We start from the raw sequence: 15,859 nt of genomic DNA on the forward strand, positions 1-15,859 counted from the left end.
CTGAGACGCTGACCCCCGCCTCTGCACACAGGACAGGGTGCCTCCCCAACCCCCCAGGGGACGAGAGACGAGATCCGAGGATCAGGTGGACACGAATCGTGGCGCGACGAGAGGGGCGGCTGCATTCCGGATCTGTAGCAAGACAACAGTAGCATGGCAGCCAAAAATAAAAGCAGATCTATCAAGAGTGGGTTCCCACAGGCAGAAACATCAGGCCCTCTCATATCTATGTGGGCAAGTAAGGACGCACATGAGGGGAGGAGCGGCCAGCAGGATGAGACCTCTGAATTGACCCAGCCCGATGGATCACAGCAAGCCCCCTCACTTCTCCCGACAAGATCTACATGGAGAAATGCTCTCCCTGCAAAATTCGTTGGCAAAGACGGTCCAGCTGATACGGTCTGATTTATATCAGGCCCTGTCAGAAATTAAACAGGAAGTAGGCCAACTGGGTGAAATAACGGATTTGGTGGAGAGGTCTGAAGGAGGTGAGCAGGGACACAAAGGAGAACAGTGAAGTGATAGATCGATTGGATGTAGCAACGCGGAACCTTGATATTAGAATGGAGGACTTGGAAAACAGATCCAGGCGGATCAACATCAGGCTAAAGTTGTTGCCGGAGATGGTCCTGGACAGAGATTTAAAAGAGAAAGTCCAAAAAATGTTTGTCGATCTATTGGGGGAAGACTCGCCAGACAGGATTGAACTGGAGAGAGTACATGGAGTGTGCCGCCTCAACTCTACCCGGAACTAGAGACCAAGAGATGTGCTAGCAGCCTTCTCGAGGTATGCACAAAAGGAGGCGGGGTTGAGGGCTGCAAGGCCTAAGGAGCCGATAATCTATAACGGACAGAAAATCGAGCTTTATCAGGATCTCACTGGCAGCACTCTACTCAAGAGGAGACAGATGGGCCCCGTGTTGGCAACACTCCAGGAGAAGGAAGTTAAATACAAATGTACTTTTCCTTTTGGGCTCTTGTTTGAGTGGGGAGGGGTCGCAAAGACGGAACACTTAGCCGCAGGAAGGGGCGGCTCTTCTACAGGTCGACCTAGATCAAGACCAGGGGATGCCTAGTCCGAGGAAGATGCTGCACCCGAGCGATGGTCCCAGATCTCAGCCATGGGAATGGTCATCTGCGGGAGAAGGGAAACATAGAAGGCGGACCAGACGAGGCCTCACTAGTAAAGGCGGAGAGAGGGGCTCTGGTATGGACGAGGGTGCAGAGGTGAATGCGGTCTAACACGGAGTAAGTCCATATAATAGGCGGTGGTGACTAAAAGGGTTGACGAGAAGGGGAAGTGGAGTGAGGAACAAACATCATGGGATCGATAAAGGCGTTGAAGCCTGTGAGAGGGATTCGGGAAAGTTGGCCTGATGTGCAGGCCCCTGGGGATTAGGGGGGAGGGCGGACAAGCCTGGGAGGGAGGGGACAGAGGGAGAGGGCAAGGGAACTGGGGGAGGGGGGGAGTTAAGGTTCAGCCACATAAGTGTTCACTCTCCTAGAGGTAAGAGATCGGGGGTGTAAACCAGAGTTCCGGGCGGGAGGAGAGGCTATGCGGGAATGCACAAAGGGGGAGGTCATCAATCTTTAACTTTCAAGTGGATGATGCATAACGTCAGGGGGCTTAATTCCCCATTAAAGAGAAAGAAGCTTGAGCTATTCACGAAAAGATACCGCCCATATTTTTTAGTCTTGCAAGAAACCCATCTGCTACGAGGGGAACAGCATAGACTCAGACTAAGGGGCTTTGACCAAATAGTGCACACCTCAGGAGAGACAAAATCTGGACGGGTGGCCCTGGCAATGGGTAACGTGACCAATTTCAAGATAGACGAGGCAATTGGAGACAAAGAAGGCAGATATCTAATAGTAATAGGATCCGTTGGATATGGATTCTACACGATAGTTGTGGTCTACGCCCCCAATTCAGGACAAGAAGCCTTTCTTCGGCAACTCTTGCGGAAGATTGAAGAACACTCAAAGGGTCCAATAATTTTAATGGGGGACCTGAACATTGCGTCGGACAGAATAAGGGACAGGTCAGGTGGCAAATTCAGGGGAGGGGGAATATTGGCTTCACCTGCTTTGCGGGACAGAATGTCAGGTGTAGGCTTACGGGATGTTTGTAGGGAAGTGAAAGGGGATGAGGAGGGGTTCAACTTCTTCTCGGAAGAACATTTTTAAAACATGAACATCTCCAACCCCCCCCCCCCGACCTCCCCTCCCGAGGAAAACAAACAAGCCACTTCCCAGTGTTCCTTGACTCTCCAAAATGCTGTCAATCCCCCCCCCCCCCTCTGTCCATTGTAGGTCCAATAGCCTGAGACGCTGTGGGCGCCAACCAATCCTAAAGTCGTCTCTGAGAAAGCCCAACACTTCACCCCCTTCACTTGCAAAGCTCTGTATTGCATTGTTCAAAGCATACGTCGCCCATTCCACCACGACTATCTCCCAAACTTTCCGGAGCCAATCCTGAAATGCTGGCACTGTCAGGCTTTTCCAGTTCTGGGCAATCAATGTCATTCCTGCAATAGTAAGCATCACCTGTGCTCTTTCCCTAGCTCCAGATGCACATTCCATGCCTGCGTGCTGAATGCCCAACGAGATCATTTCCGGAGATCTGTTCCCCCCTGGTCCAAAGGCCTGTTGAGCTTTCCGAATTTCCTCCCAGAAGGGCACTATTTTATGGCATCCCCACCAAATGTGCTCTACAGTCCCCACCGCCTCACACCCTCTCCAACAGTCACTAGATTTCCTCGGGTATAGTCTTTGTAGGCGGGCTGGAGTGTAGTGCCAAACGTATCTAAGTTTCTGAGGCTTGTGGAATCTGCTTAGATCACATGCAGTGCATAGAGTCTCTCCCATTGTTTCTTCTCTATTTCTCTTCCCAGCAGCCTTTCAAATTTGCCCATAAAGTCCCAGCTTTGCCTCGGTTTGGCCTAATCTAAAATTCCATACAGCTGTGAGATTAGCCCTTTTGAGCCATCATTAGACATTAAGAATTTTTCGAATTCAGTAGGGTCTCTGATAGCCGCCTCTTTATTCTCTGGGTGCATCAACCAATGACGTATCTGGTAGTACCGCAAACTTTCCTCTCCCCCCCTCCCCCCCAGGGCAAAATCCCTTTTACATTCAGGAAAAAAGTGAATATCCTTCCCAATAAACATATCTGACATCCTCCTACCCCCTCCTTCCTGCCATTTTTTGAAAGCCCCCCTCTCCAGCAGTGGTGTGAAATCCCCATTTTCGAATATTGGTGTAAACGGGGATGGGAAGGTAGTAATGCCTCTTTGTCTGGCCAGCCTGTCCCAGTTATCCGCCATCTGTTTAGTGATGGAGCTCATGGACATATGTTGTGGCCTGTGAGATTTTGGGAGCCATAACACCACATCCAGATCATGTTTAGCTACCGCCCTATCCATTTTCACCCAGTGCTTCTCTCACCCTTGTTGAAGCCACTCCCTAATGACAACTGCGTAGCCTCACAGGGAGGGCCTGTCCACCCTCTTTTCTTGGGGCTGCGAGTAACTGTCTACTAACCCTGGCTTTCTTACCCTCCCAAATAAATGTGTTCGTTATGGTTCGGAGCTCCTTGAAAAAGCGCTCCAGGACTGTTTGTTTGAGGGACATCCTGGAACAAATGTTCGCCAATATCTTCGTGAAAATGTTCACGTCAACATTTATGAGGGCTATCGGTCTATAAGAGAACCGTTCTAGAGTGTTTTTCCCCGGTTTCTGAATCAGAGATTTTGGCCTCCTTCATGGAAGGGGTTCTTCCTCCAGTTGTTTTGAAAGTGTTAAAAAGCTAGGTTAGGTGTGGCACCAGTAGCCTGGCAAGCTGTTTATAGAAGGCGGCCGAGAAGCCGTCAGGGCCAGGAGCTTTACCCCGGGGCAGCTTCCCCATCACCCCCCTTACCTCGTCCTCCATGATTTCTTGATTCAGAATTTCTTGAGCCTCGCTCCCTACCACTGGCAACTGAACCTTATTTAAAAACGTCTCCTGGTATTGTCCCTGGGGGTTTTGCGACCTATATAGAGATTCAAAGTACTCGGTCATGGTTTCCTGAAGGTCCTCGAGTTGGGTATCTCTATCCCCCTCCCCCGTGAGTAGAGCTGTGATTGTATTTCTCGACTCCGCTCCCCGGAGGAGTCGCGCCAACAAGGTGCCAGTCTTATTGGCTTTGGCATAGAATTTCTGCCTCATCGATAAGAGGGCTCCTTCCGCTTTTTTAGTTCTTAGCAAGTTCAGTTGACCCACCACCCTTATATAATCCCTATGATTGCGTCTGCTGGGGGTCTCAACAGCTTTCTCCCTCGCTTCCTCCACCTCCGCTTCCAACTGGGTCTCCAGGACTGCTATCTGCTTACGTTTTTGTGCTTTGGCCTCCATAATTTCACCTCGTATTATATTTTTGGAAGGCATCCCACTGGATATCCTCCCCTGTTTCTCCCCTTTTTATTGCATTCAAAGTTTTCTTTTATCTTGCTCTCCATCTCTCCCATAATGACAGGGTCCCTTAACAAAAATTCTGGGTATTTCCAGCCCCATAACCTCTTCCTCAAGTAGCCCAATTCAAGCTGCATTATAAGTATTCTATGGTCTGCTATGCCCATAGGACCCACTTCCACCTCCTTGACCTTCCCCACCAGGTTCGCCGAGACCCAAAAATAATCTATTCTCGACTGTGTCCCATGAACTCCATGCTGGAGTCGGCACAAGAGTTAGGAGGTTGGTGCTTCTAAGAGTTCTGAACACGCAGGTGCTTCCTTGTGCCTACCCTCCATCTCCAGTTGTTATAGGGACAGCTTTGGGAATCTTTCAAACATAAGGAATCTATGTGATTGATGCTTTCATTAAAAGAAAAAATTACTAACCTTTGGTAATGTTGATTTTAATAAGATTACTCCTCCCAAAGATTCCTCATAGCCCTCCCACCTACTCAAACATTTCCTCTGTATGTAACAATATTCTAATAGCGCCCAGATACCCCTGGGTATATATTTAAAATAAATAAACAAATAATGAACTTTGAAAACAGTTTAGCTTTTTATGTTGGTAACATTTCTGTTGTTCCTTTGCTGAAGGACCAGTGAGGGGGAAGGTGGGGGCTGTAGAAAATGTCTTTGACGTCTGCAATTGGCCGCTGAGTCCTACTGTCAGATACTTGCTGTTAGAAAAATGTATGGTCCAAACTGCATCAGGTGGTTTTTATAGAGGGGGACTCCATGGGTGGGATTTTCCAATCCATCAAATAGAATATTACCAAAGGGCAATAATTCTTCAAGATTTCCATCACCTCATCTGGTCTTACCCTCACAGTTTCCTAAGATTTGTCATTGGAGTATTCTGTTATGATGTTCTATTACCTTTTGATTTCAGTTAAGCACTCATTCTTTATCTGGGTAGTGGTGTTGGTATTCAATTTCGAAAGGAGATATTTCCTTTCAAAATGTGTACCTCCTATTTCATTTGCAGTTTATGCACCATCATGAAAACATAGGACCAGAGCCTTTTAGATTGTAGCCTCAAGGGTTTCGTAAGAAACCCTCTAGTCTCTGCATCACAAGCTCATGGCTCTCAATGAACTTCTCATTCAACTGTGTTGGAATGGGATTGATTGATATTTTATTTCTATCGCGCTCGTACACAAGTCCTTCAGAGTGCGACAAGGCAAGGGAGGGGAACAGGGGAGAACAAAACAGCGATCTTACTAGGCCCAGTGACATCGAGAACGCCCACGTGCATGGGCGAGGGGGAGGGGGAAAGTGCATGGAAGGGGGGAGAAGTGGAAAGTGCGAAGAAGAGGAGAAACAGATAAATAATAATAAATAAATAATAAAGGCAACAAACAGTGGTAGTGCAGCCAGCAATTTGCAAGTGCTAGGTTTAAGGCAGCAGACAGGGTAGGTCTGATAAGTGCAGGAAGAAAAGGGGGGGCTGTATGGGTACAGATACAGACCCCAGTGCAAGGGGTGGCCCAGAGGCAGTGCGGGAGTGTGGCAGGGTGAGCAGGTACCTGGGCCCGGAGGACAGAGGGTGGCGAGGTGCACGGTGCCTAGAGAGAACATATCAGCAGGGGGGAGGGGGAGCGAAGGCAGAAGAAAAGAGGAAGGTCTTGAGGTGCTTCCGGAACCGAAGATAGTTCTCCTCAAGTTTTAGAGTGGCAGGGAGGCTGTTCCAGAGGGAGATCCCAGCCGAAGACAGAGATCTACCCCCAGCTTGTTTCTTTGAAAAACGACTGACCCTGAGGGAGTTAGAGGAGCAAAGAGCTCAAGAGGGGAGATATTTTCAGAGGGATAGCTGAAGATATCGTGGACCCAGGCCCCAGAAAGCCTTGTGGACAATGCAGAGGGTTTTGAATTTAATCCTTGCATCCACTGGGAGCCAATGCAGAGATTTCAGAGCTGGAGAGATACGATCCCAGCCCAGGGCTTGAGGCCAAGGAAAAGTCTTGCTGTCCTGTTCTGGATTAGTTGCAGAGGGGGCGGAGAGTAGAGGCAGGTAGACTTAGAAAGAGGCTGTTAAAATAGTCCAACTTAGAGAGAACCAGAGCTTGGGATACCATAAGCTTCTGTGGGAAGGAGAGGAAAGGCAGAGTACCTCTGAGGTGCATGGCATAATTCAAAAACACCTGAAAACATGTGAATATTCTTCTCCACTCTATCTCTGTTGATCGTCCATCCAGTGCCAAAATGCCACAGTGCTGGTGTTGAATGTGCTTTATAAATAAACAATAACGTATGACTTCTTGCTGAGATTCTCAGATCATATACAGTTAGTGTATTTCAGTATAGGAAAATAAATAGGCCTTAGTCCCATCCTAGAATTTGCAATTAATCAGAGCAGTTCTGATTACAGTGATTTGCTTTTTCAACTCCAGAATGAATGAGCACTACAGAAAACAGTAGGTCTTACATCAATAAAACCCTGATTTATGTCTCTCGTTGTATGCAACAATTGGAGGACGAAGGTCCCCAGTAAATGAGTGATCATTGAAAAGAAGCTTTGCATCAGAACATTACTCCTCCAGAGGTTTGGATCAACGGTTGCTTCCGTAGCTATCCCAAGATGTGTGTCAAGTAATGTGATATTCAAATCAGCCACTTGGGCTGCTACTCATGTTTCCTATAAAAGTACTTTGTTTGGTGCTGGTCCTATATGTAATATCCACTTTGTTCATGCCATTTTGGAAAGATTATTTGGCTAACTTGTTTTCTGATGTCATGCTTCCTCCAACCCACTATAATTGGGTATTGGGAATGCACATATACATTTGATTTGATATTATGGACACCATTAAGTAAATGTAACCCACTAGAATGACTCCCATGTGCCTTCCTTCAACATCTTCATTCATGTTAACTACCCTCCATCCTTAACGCCCTTTATGTTTGGTATAATATATATAAAGCAGGACACTGAGAAAAGATGAAGTAAACCACTGCTTTGAGGAAATAGAAATATGTATCTTAAGAATGTGAAGGAGCCCCCCCCCCCAACCAACCCCCGCGCCCTTCTCATGTCTCTTTTTTAAATTTCTGGCGTTTAAGGGTGCCATAATTTCAGCTTATTGCCATAGTGTCACATGCACATCATTAAGGCTATAGACATTATACTGTTGTTAACTTTGACTTTCTTGCCTTTTAGGTTCTTTCAAGTAGTGCTGCTAGCAGTACGATCTCGGCTCTTTCACCAGGAGGAGCCCTAATGCAGGGTACAACGCAACAAGCCATAAACCGTAAGCACTTTGACATCTTAGCAGTTAACCACTGTCTTGACTTTAACCAACAAGCCTAATACATGTGCATTTTCAGTCCACTGACACAAAGATGGATGTAAAATTGTACATAAAATGTAATAGAAGAAAGATAATGACGGACATTTAGCTGGTAAGAGTTTTCGATCATATGGTGTACACCAAAGGAAAAAAAAACCTCTCCTTCCCAAAGGCATGATTTAGGCAGCTCTTCCTCGGGAAGCAAGCAAGGTACGTGCCTTCCACTTGATAGTGTTCGATTACACCCTTGCGCACTATACCTATGATGGATGGTGCAGTACTTGAGAGTGTGATTTCTTAATATTTGTGATATTCACATTTCACGGGCATGATCTGCACCATCCGACAATGCAGATTATAATTGATTTGCCACAGATTTCAAGGAAATAATGGATTGAAGTGTTTCAATTACATTCATTAATCGTGTTTCAAAGCAACATTCCTTAACCCTCTCAATACATTTTAAAAAGCAATGCATTATTCCTTAGCTCTTGCCTATTGTTCCATAGGACAGGGATATGACGCACATACTCCTCTGTCATTCAGTTGCTGCTTTCTAAAATTATGCACCCCTTTGTTAGTGGATGTTCCCTACGTAAAGATGAACAGACTTACGTTTCCATCAAGGTAATGGTTCTATGGTTTTCTTCACTTCAGTGGTGTTCCCATAGTAAGCCTTCCGAGCACTTACTTTCCAGGGAGTGACTACCACTTGGTGGCACTAATTAACACAGCCAGAGCGTTAAAGCCTTAAAGTCATTTCTTCTTGGGGGAAGTCTCACTAGATGTTATTGCCAGTCATACCACATCCTGTTGTATCTTCACTGCTCTTTCTGCCCACGTGTGCTTGAAAGAGCCCAATTGTAACTGGCAGCACATTCAGTGGTCTAAAGTTCCTTGAGATCTCAATCAGCAACAAATTGTTGATGACTTTGACTCTTGGACATTGTAATTTCTCCTTCTTGAATGGATTTGCTGCATCTCCAGGAGCCCAAAATGTGTAGGACAATAAACAACCCAGTATCATGTCAATATCATCAATGTCTCCTCCTCAGTCTACGGGTAGAAAAAATGCCCTATAACACTGAATTTAATACTTAAATGGACACCTCAGAAAAGGTAAATATTATTTATATATGTTAAAATCCTATTGAACATAGACCAAACATGTGACTGACAATCATAACACATTAAACATACCAGGTACCCATTTACAAAAGTGCAATCTTCTAGTACAAATTACTTTCTTGAAAGATCACATGTAGCACCATTCAATGCATTCAAACATTTTGTGAATCAGGAACTATTTGATAACATTCCTTAGGTCCTATGAATTTCTGTAGATTCCATTGATGCTGAATTTGAACCCTCCGTTAAAGCCCTAGATGTTTCAATCTCTTTAGATGAGTAAGGGGATTTTCTTCAGTGTCTACAGATCATTATGATGTAGGGTACCTAAGAAAACAAAAACTGACGTTTAGGGGTAGAGAAGGTAAACTGTGTTGATTGTTGTATAGTCCTATACAAAGGGAAGAGCAACATATTAAGTCTTTCCTAGGACCTGCGCTCTGCGACTGTACAGTACTGATAAGTAGTACATGATTCATATGATGTTGAATTAATCACAAGTGCTGCACCGCTCACAACATTATTGGGAGGGACATATCCTGAAACAAACATATGTGGGCATGTAAAAATCTAAACGGGACGGAAGACTATTAACACTTTGTTGGGACAACCACAGTGAAAAGAAAAACACTCACCCGCTGGTTGATGGGGAAGATAACACTTTTTGAAGGAGTATGAATCCCCAGAGCTGGGCTCCATGAACAAAAACCAGGAGAGACTGTAATTTAATGTTGAAGGCAATTCAAAAAGTACATTCCCAACACTCATATAATGGGAAAACACAGGACGAGTGGTAAAACAGAGATGTACTTACTGTTGTGTTAGTCTACTTATGTGGCTGGTCTACAAAATCCCGCTGGCTAGCTGAATCAAAGGAGTTGTTAGAAAAAAGAGACTGCCTCATTGGCGTCTAATTACACAGGGATTGACACCAGAACTTCTGGTGGATTCTACTGAGAATTAGACAGGAAAAGAGCAATCGTATTGGTAACCCTCATGTGAAAAACAGGTGGTAACAGAGCTGCCATGTTGAACTAGTATAAGATGGCACAGAGAGAACATGCGATTGGTGTATTAAAAAGGGGGCACAATTGGTTAAAGTATAAATAATGCAGTATGTTGCAACACATCTACACAGGAATGTTTTGCAGGTAGAACGATCTATTAACATAGAGTTCCAATTTGCGGTAGAGATTGTTTTCCACTTGTGTAGGTGTCAATTAAAGGGGAAGCTGGATAACTAGTGCCAGAGCTACTAGTGCAATATGCAAAAAACTGCACAAGAATCGAGCAAACCTCTTTAGGAAACCTTGTTAAACAAGATATGAGAGGGAAAAGGGCCCCCATGTTGAACTTATTGAAAATTAATCCAAGATTGCACGGAGAGAACGTACATCAAGTGTGTTGGAAAAGCAAACCAATTAGTTGCTGTGACGATGCTGCAAAATTCTGCAACACAACACTAAAACGTTCCGCAGGCTGAGTGATCGGATAACGTACGATTCCAAATTACAGTAAAGAACATGGTCTACTTGTGAGTATATCAAATAAGGGGGAAGGTGGCTGCATGTTGCAAACTACTAGGCAGGCAACCATCATGTCCACCACTGAACTGCATAAACTACATAAGTAATACTTGTTAACACTAGGCGTCCTATCTTTGTGATCTTGACTAACATGAACAGATTGGATAAAACAGATACTGTTATTTACGGTCACTGTCATATTAGCTCCTTACTAGTACAGTCTTATATTATTAAATATGACCATGTTCTCTCCTTAATGATGCCCGATGGACAGCAATCAATTTTTACAGGCAAAACACAGTAAGTGGGTTTCGAGGGGATTGGGTCCTCCGACGTATTCCATATCTATGACAGTAATCACCACAGCTGTGCTGCTTCAGAAAATCTTTCGGCGTCTACGTCAATGACCTCAATACGCCGTCCTCGAGGGCCTCCGCCAAGCCGACATCACCGGATGTTTTAAGTAGGACGCACGACGCCCGTAGCCTAAGTTCAGTTTTTTCTGCGAACCTGTTCGCTTCGGAGATCTCTGCGTGCCTCGATTCTACTGAATCCTGCTCTTTCGGTTCTTCGAACCTGTTTCATCATTGAAGATTGTATGTCGTCTTCGGCTTCTTCCACCCCGCAGTCCGGGTTTAAGAAGTGTCGCATGTGCGGGTCCAAAATGTCGCTGACGGACACGCATCAAAGCTTGCCACTGGTGCCTCGAGGAGGACCATGATACGGATGACTGTGTCGACTGCCAATCGCTCACATCGAAGGCCTTGCGGGAGCGTAAGAAGAAGCTGTCGGTCGGTAACCCGTTCCACTGGTCTTTCGACGGATGATTCGAGGGGCGACTCTCTGCATCGTCATCGTGAGTCCGGGGGTTCTCGGTCTGGGAGTCGGTCCCGCCATTCCTCTGCCTCTTTGAGGCACTCCAGGAAGCGCTGTCGCAGGTCGCCTTACCCATCCTCGTCCGAGGACTCTGCCTGTCAGCCGGTTGCTTGTCCCAACAAGCATTCCACTCTTGAGGAATGGGATTCCTTCCGAAAGGAGATGTTGGCGATTTTTCAATCGCAGGGCTCCGGTCCGTCCACGCCGTCTGAGGATGCCGGCCGTGACCGTGCTAGAGACACTGCTCGTCCGCCTTCGGGCTCGAGCAGTCGTCGCGACCACCGGGCGCCTTCGAGGTCCCGGTCGGACAAGGATGGTGGTTCTAGACATGCCCGTTCCAGGTCCCGGTCCTCGACGCCCTCGAGACCGCGAGAACCTGTGAAGTCTTCGAAGAAGACATCGACGCCTGCGGCGCCAAAGTCATCGAGGGACTCTGTCGAGGCTCTGCCTCCAAGGAAGTCGTCAACGCTATCGGTGCCCAGGCTGTCGAGACACGCTCGGGGCTCTGCCCTCGAGGCCTCTGTCGACGCCGTCAAAGATGTCGGCGCCACGCTCGATGCCGATTCAGTCGACGCCTTTTGAGGCGGCTTTTTCGGATGTACCCTGTGGCACGGTGGAACCCCCAGAAAGGTTCTGGCCAAGGCAAAACATGTCTTTGTTCCTTTTTCTGTACCCTCCTTCCAGCCTCTGGATTATATTTCTGAGGTGGATGAGGGGTCTGAGGAAGGGGAGGTTCCTGCAGAGGTTCCTGATGGCCTCCTTTCTGGTCATAGCCAGCTTGAGGACCTGCGGCAGTCCTTGCACGACGCCAGTGGGCTGGACACCTCTCCGGAGGTGGAGTTTGGTAGGCCTGAGCCTGGCACGCATGCCGATTCCGCTTACCGCCGCCTGATGTCGAGGGTCACGGATTACCTGGGGTGGTCTGCCCCCCCCCCTGGGGATTTTAGGCAGGATGACCTGACTGATATCCTCGATCACAGTCCAACAACTGACCCGGTGCTGCCATTTCATATGGCCTTGCAGAGAAGGGTGGCTGCGGCTTGGACTTCTCCTGAGAGTCTCCCGGAAGTGAGGAAGTCCTTGCCGAAGAAATATCGCCCAGCCAGTGGCGACCCCTGCTACTTGACCACACACCCCACTCCGGAGAGTTTGGTGGTGCAGGCAGCTACGGCCCCCGCAAAGCAGGCGTCGTACCCTACCATCCCTCCTGATGGGGACGACAAACGTTTTGACGGCTGGGCGAAGAAGGTGTTTTCTTCTGGGGGTATGGCGCTTCAGGACGCCAACTCCGTTTGTGCCTTGTCTCGTTTCACGCACACTCTGTGGAACTGTATCTCCTTAGCGGCTGATCATATTCCCGAGGGGGAGGAACAGGATGGTGTTCTTGCTATTGTGTAGGATGGCCTGGACATGGTTGATTGCGTCAGTCGGTCCATGGCGGCGAGCACCGTAATGCGCATGTTTGCGTGGTTGCGGAAGTCGGGTTTGCTCCTGATGTGCAAGCTCGGCTCCTCAACATGCCCTTTGATGGTGAACATCTTTTTGGCAGCAAGGCTGACGAGAGCCTTGAGAGGTTGCAGACCTCCAAAGCTGCAGCAGTCGTTGGGCGCTGCAGTTCGCCAACCTCTGCCTTTTCGTCCTAGGGGACGACAATGGGGGGGGGAGGTTCCTTTCGATGTTACTCGTCCTTAAGTAAATCGAGAGGACCTGCTAGTCAAAGGGGCCACCATAGGGGTGCCGGAGGTGGAAAATCGGGTACTCGAGGTGCCAAGGCCGCTTGGGCAGTTGCCTCTTTGCCCTCAGGCACTGCCACAGCCGCTTCAGCTCAGTCATGAGGCCATGTCCCATGGTTCGCCGGTTGGGGGAAGGCTGGCGCAGCATCTTGTAGATTGGCGTGCCATTACTTCAGATGTGTGGGTTCTGGAGATTTATAGCCCACGGCTACTATTTTCCTTACCGACATAGGCCTCATGACAATCCACCAGGGAATCTCTCTTTGCAGAGTCCGGATCCGCTCCTTGCGCAGGAAATTCAATCCCTGCTGGAGAAAGGCGCCATAGAACTGGTGCTTGTAGCGGAGAGGAACAAGGGGTGGTATTCCCCTTATTTTTTGATTTCGAAGAAAGACTGGGGATTGAGACTCATCATGGACTTGCGCGGTTTGAACAAACTCCTCAGGAAGGACAAGTTCAAGATGGTTACTCTTTCTCAAGTCCTCCAGGCCCTTCAACTTCAGGACTGGTTGGTGTCTCTCGACCTCAAGGAAGCTTATTTTCATGTGCCGATCCATCCAAAGGACAAGAAATACCTGAGGTTTGCGGTTGGCGACTCGCATTTTCAGTTTCGGGTCCTGCCGTTCGGATTGACCTCTGCTCCGAGGGTCTTCACCAAGCTCATGGTGGTGGTGGTGGCAGCATATCGCAGGAAAGGGAGGATTCACGTCTACCGCTACCTGGACGATTGGTTGATCAGGGCGCGCTCACCCGAGCAGGTCCTGGATCATCTGTCTGTCACCTGCCACTCCCTTCACAAGCTGGGCTTCGCCCTCAACATAAAGAAGTCCCACTTGACACCAGCACAGCGGCTCCAGTACATCGGAGCAGTGTCCGACACATCCCTGGGGCAGTGTTTCCGTCCCCAGGTGAGGGCTCTTCACATTCAGCAGATGGTGCACAAGTTTCAACTTGCCCAGATGCTCCCGGCGTTCGAGTTCTTGTGGTTGCTCGGCCTGAGGCCAGGTTGCGGATGAGATCTCTGCAATGGGCCCTCAAGCTCCAGTGGTCACAGTCCTCCGGCAGGATGTCGGACCCCATTCAGGTGCCTCCCTCGGTCGCCCAGGACCTTCTGTGGTGGGCCGTCAAAGGCAATCTGATGAGGGGGGGCTCCATTTTGGCTGCCCTGGCCGGAGGTGACGATCGTGACGGATGCATCCCTCACGGGATAGGGAGCTCATGCCAACGAGCTGACAGTCATCGGTCGTTGGTCTCTGTCGGAGTCCAGACTCCATAACAATCTGTTGGGAGCTGCGGGCCGTCAGGCTTGCCCTGAAGGCTTTTCTGCTGACTGTGCGACGGAAGAATGTCCCGATTCTGATGGACAACACAGTGGCCATGCACTACCTCAACAAAAACGAGGGGGGCACGGTCACTTCCTCTGTGCAGGGAGGCGACGCAGCTCGGGTTCTGGGCCATCCAGCAGGAAGTTTTGATCTCTGCAGTTCATCTGGCCGGAGACGAAAATGAGACGGACGCTCTGAGCAGGCAGAGTGCGATCTCTTGAGTGGGAGCTAGCTCCGCATATTCTCCTGGAGATGTTCGCCCTTTGGGGGACCCCTCAAGTGGATCTCTTCGCCTCCAGTGTCAACCAGAAGTGCGAAAGGTTTTGCTTATGGGAATTTCCTCCAAAAGGAGCCTTAGGAGACGCGTTTGTGGTGGAGTGGTCCTTCCCACTGCTATACGCATTTCCTCCAGTCCCTGTCATCCCGCAAGTGCTGCGGAGGCTACGGAGGTTCGGTTCCCGGATGATCCTCATTGCTCCGGCATGGGCCCGGAGGACGTGGTACCCGGACCTTCTTGACTTGTCCATCTGCCCTCCACATTTCGCGCCTTGAAACGCTTGTGTATAGGCGCGTTACAAATGCCATATCATATCATATCACGTCATCTTCCCTACCGGGACGACCTGATCTCATGGGAGGGTGGGTCAGGTTCTCCATCCAGAGGTGCGGTCCCTCAACCTTCACGCTTGGCTTCTGAAAGGTTGAGGTATAAGGATTGGGACCTCCCTGAAGACGTGATGGAGGTGCTGCTTTCGGTCAGACGGTTGGCGACTAAGTCCCTGTACCGTTGCCGTTGGAGAAAGTTCTGCGACTGGTGCAGGGTTCAGAATGTGAACCCTTTTTCATGTGACATTCCTGTGGTTCTGTCTTTTTTGCTTTCGTTGGCCCACATGGGCCTGCAAGTGGGTACTGTTAAAGGTTACCTGGCGGCGCTGTCTATATTTAAACGATCGTCTGAGGAGTGTTCCTATTTCAAAATTCCTTTTAATTTTTCAGTTTCTCAAAGGACTCACTAATGTGTTTCCGCCGTCGCCTTTCTAGGTGCCTGGTTGGGATTTGAACCTTTTTTTGAAATTCCTTATGGGTGCTCCGTTTGAGCCTTTACATTCTTGTCCTTTGAGGCTGTTAACCCTTAAAACTGTGTGTTTAGTTGTGGTCCCTTCCGCTCCCAGAGTGAGTGAGTTGCAGGCACTTTCAGTTAAGCCACCCTTCACTGTGTTTCAGAAGGACAGGGTTGTCCTTAGAGTGCGTCCTTGCTTTCTTCCGAAGGTGGTGTCGGAATTTCATTTAAGCCAGAAGGTTGTTGTTCCAGCATTTTATCCTCCTCCACATCCTGGTAAGGAAGAGGAGAGGCTCCATAGGTTGGATCCTGGGAGAGCTTTAAGTTTTTACATTTCACGCATGTCTCGGGTCAGAGTGGACGATCATCTCTTTATTGGTTACGCTGGAAGGCCTTTGGGACAAGCTGTGACTAGGCAGACTTTGTCTAG

The 15,859-nt window shown here is 48.4% G+C and overlaps 1 protein-coding gene across 2 annotated transcripts in view; it reads left to right on the forward strand.

Annotated features, from left to right (window-relative positions):
* Nucleotides 1-15,859, forward strand: part of GTF2H1 (general transcription factor IIH subunit 1) — a 1,239,907-nt gene that overhangs the window by 1,042,017 nt on the left and 182,031 nt on the right. For both annotated transcript variants that reach the window (XM_069623786.1, XM_069623785.1), the window contains exon 12: nucleotides 7,652-7,742. In XM_069623786.1, coding sequence (XP_069479887.1) covers nucleotides 7,652-7,742 — 91 coding nt within the window. The remainder of the gene's footprint in view (nucleotides 1-7,651; nucleotides 7,743-15,859) is intronic.

This window comes from Ambystoma mexicanum, chromosome 11 (assembly GCF_040938575.1).
Source record: "Ambystoma mexicanum isolate Mex_15411 chromosome 11, UKY_AmexF1_1, whole genome shotgun sequence".
NCBI lineage: Eukaryota > Metazoa > Chordata > Amphibia > Caudata > Ambystomatidae > Ambystoma > Ambystoma mexicanum.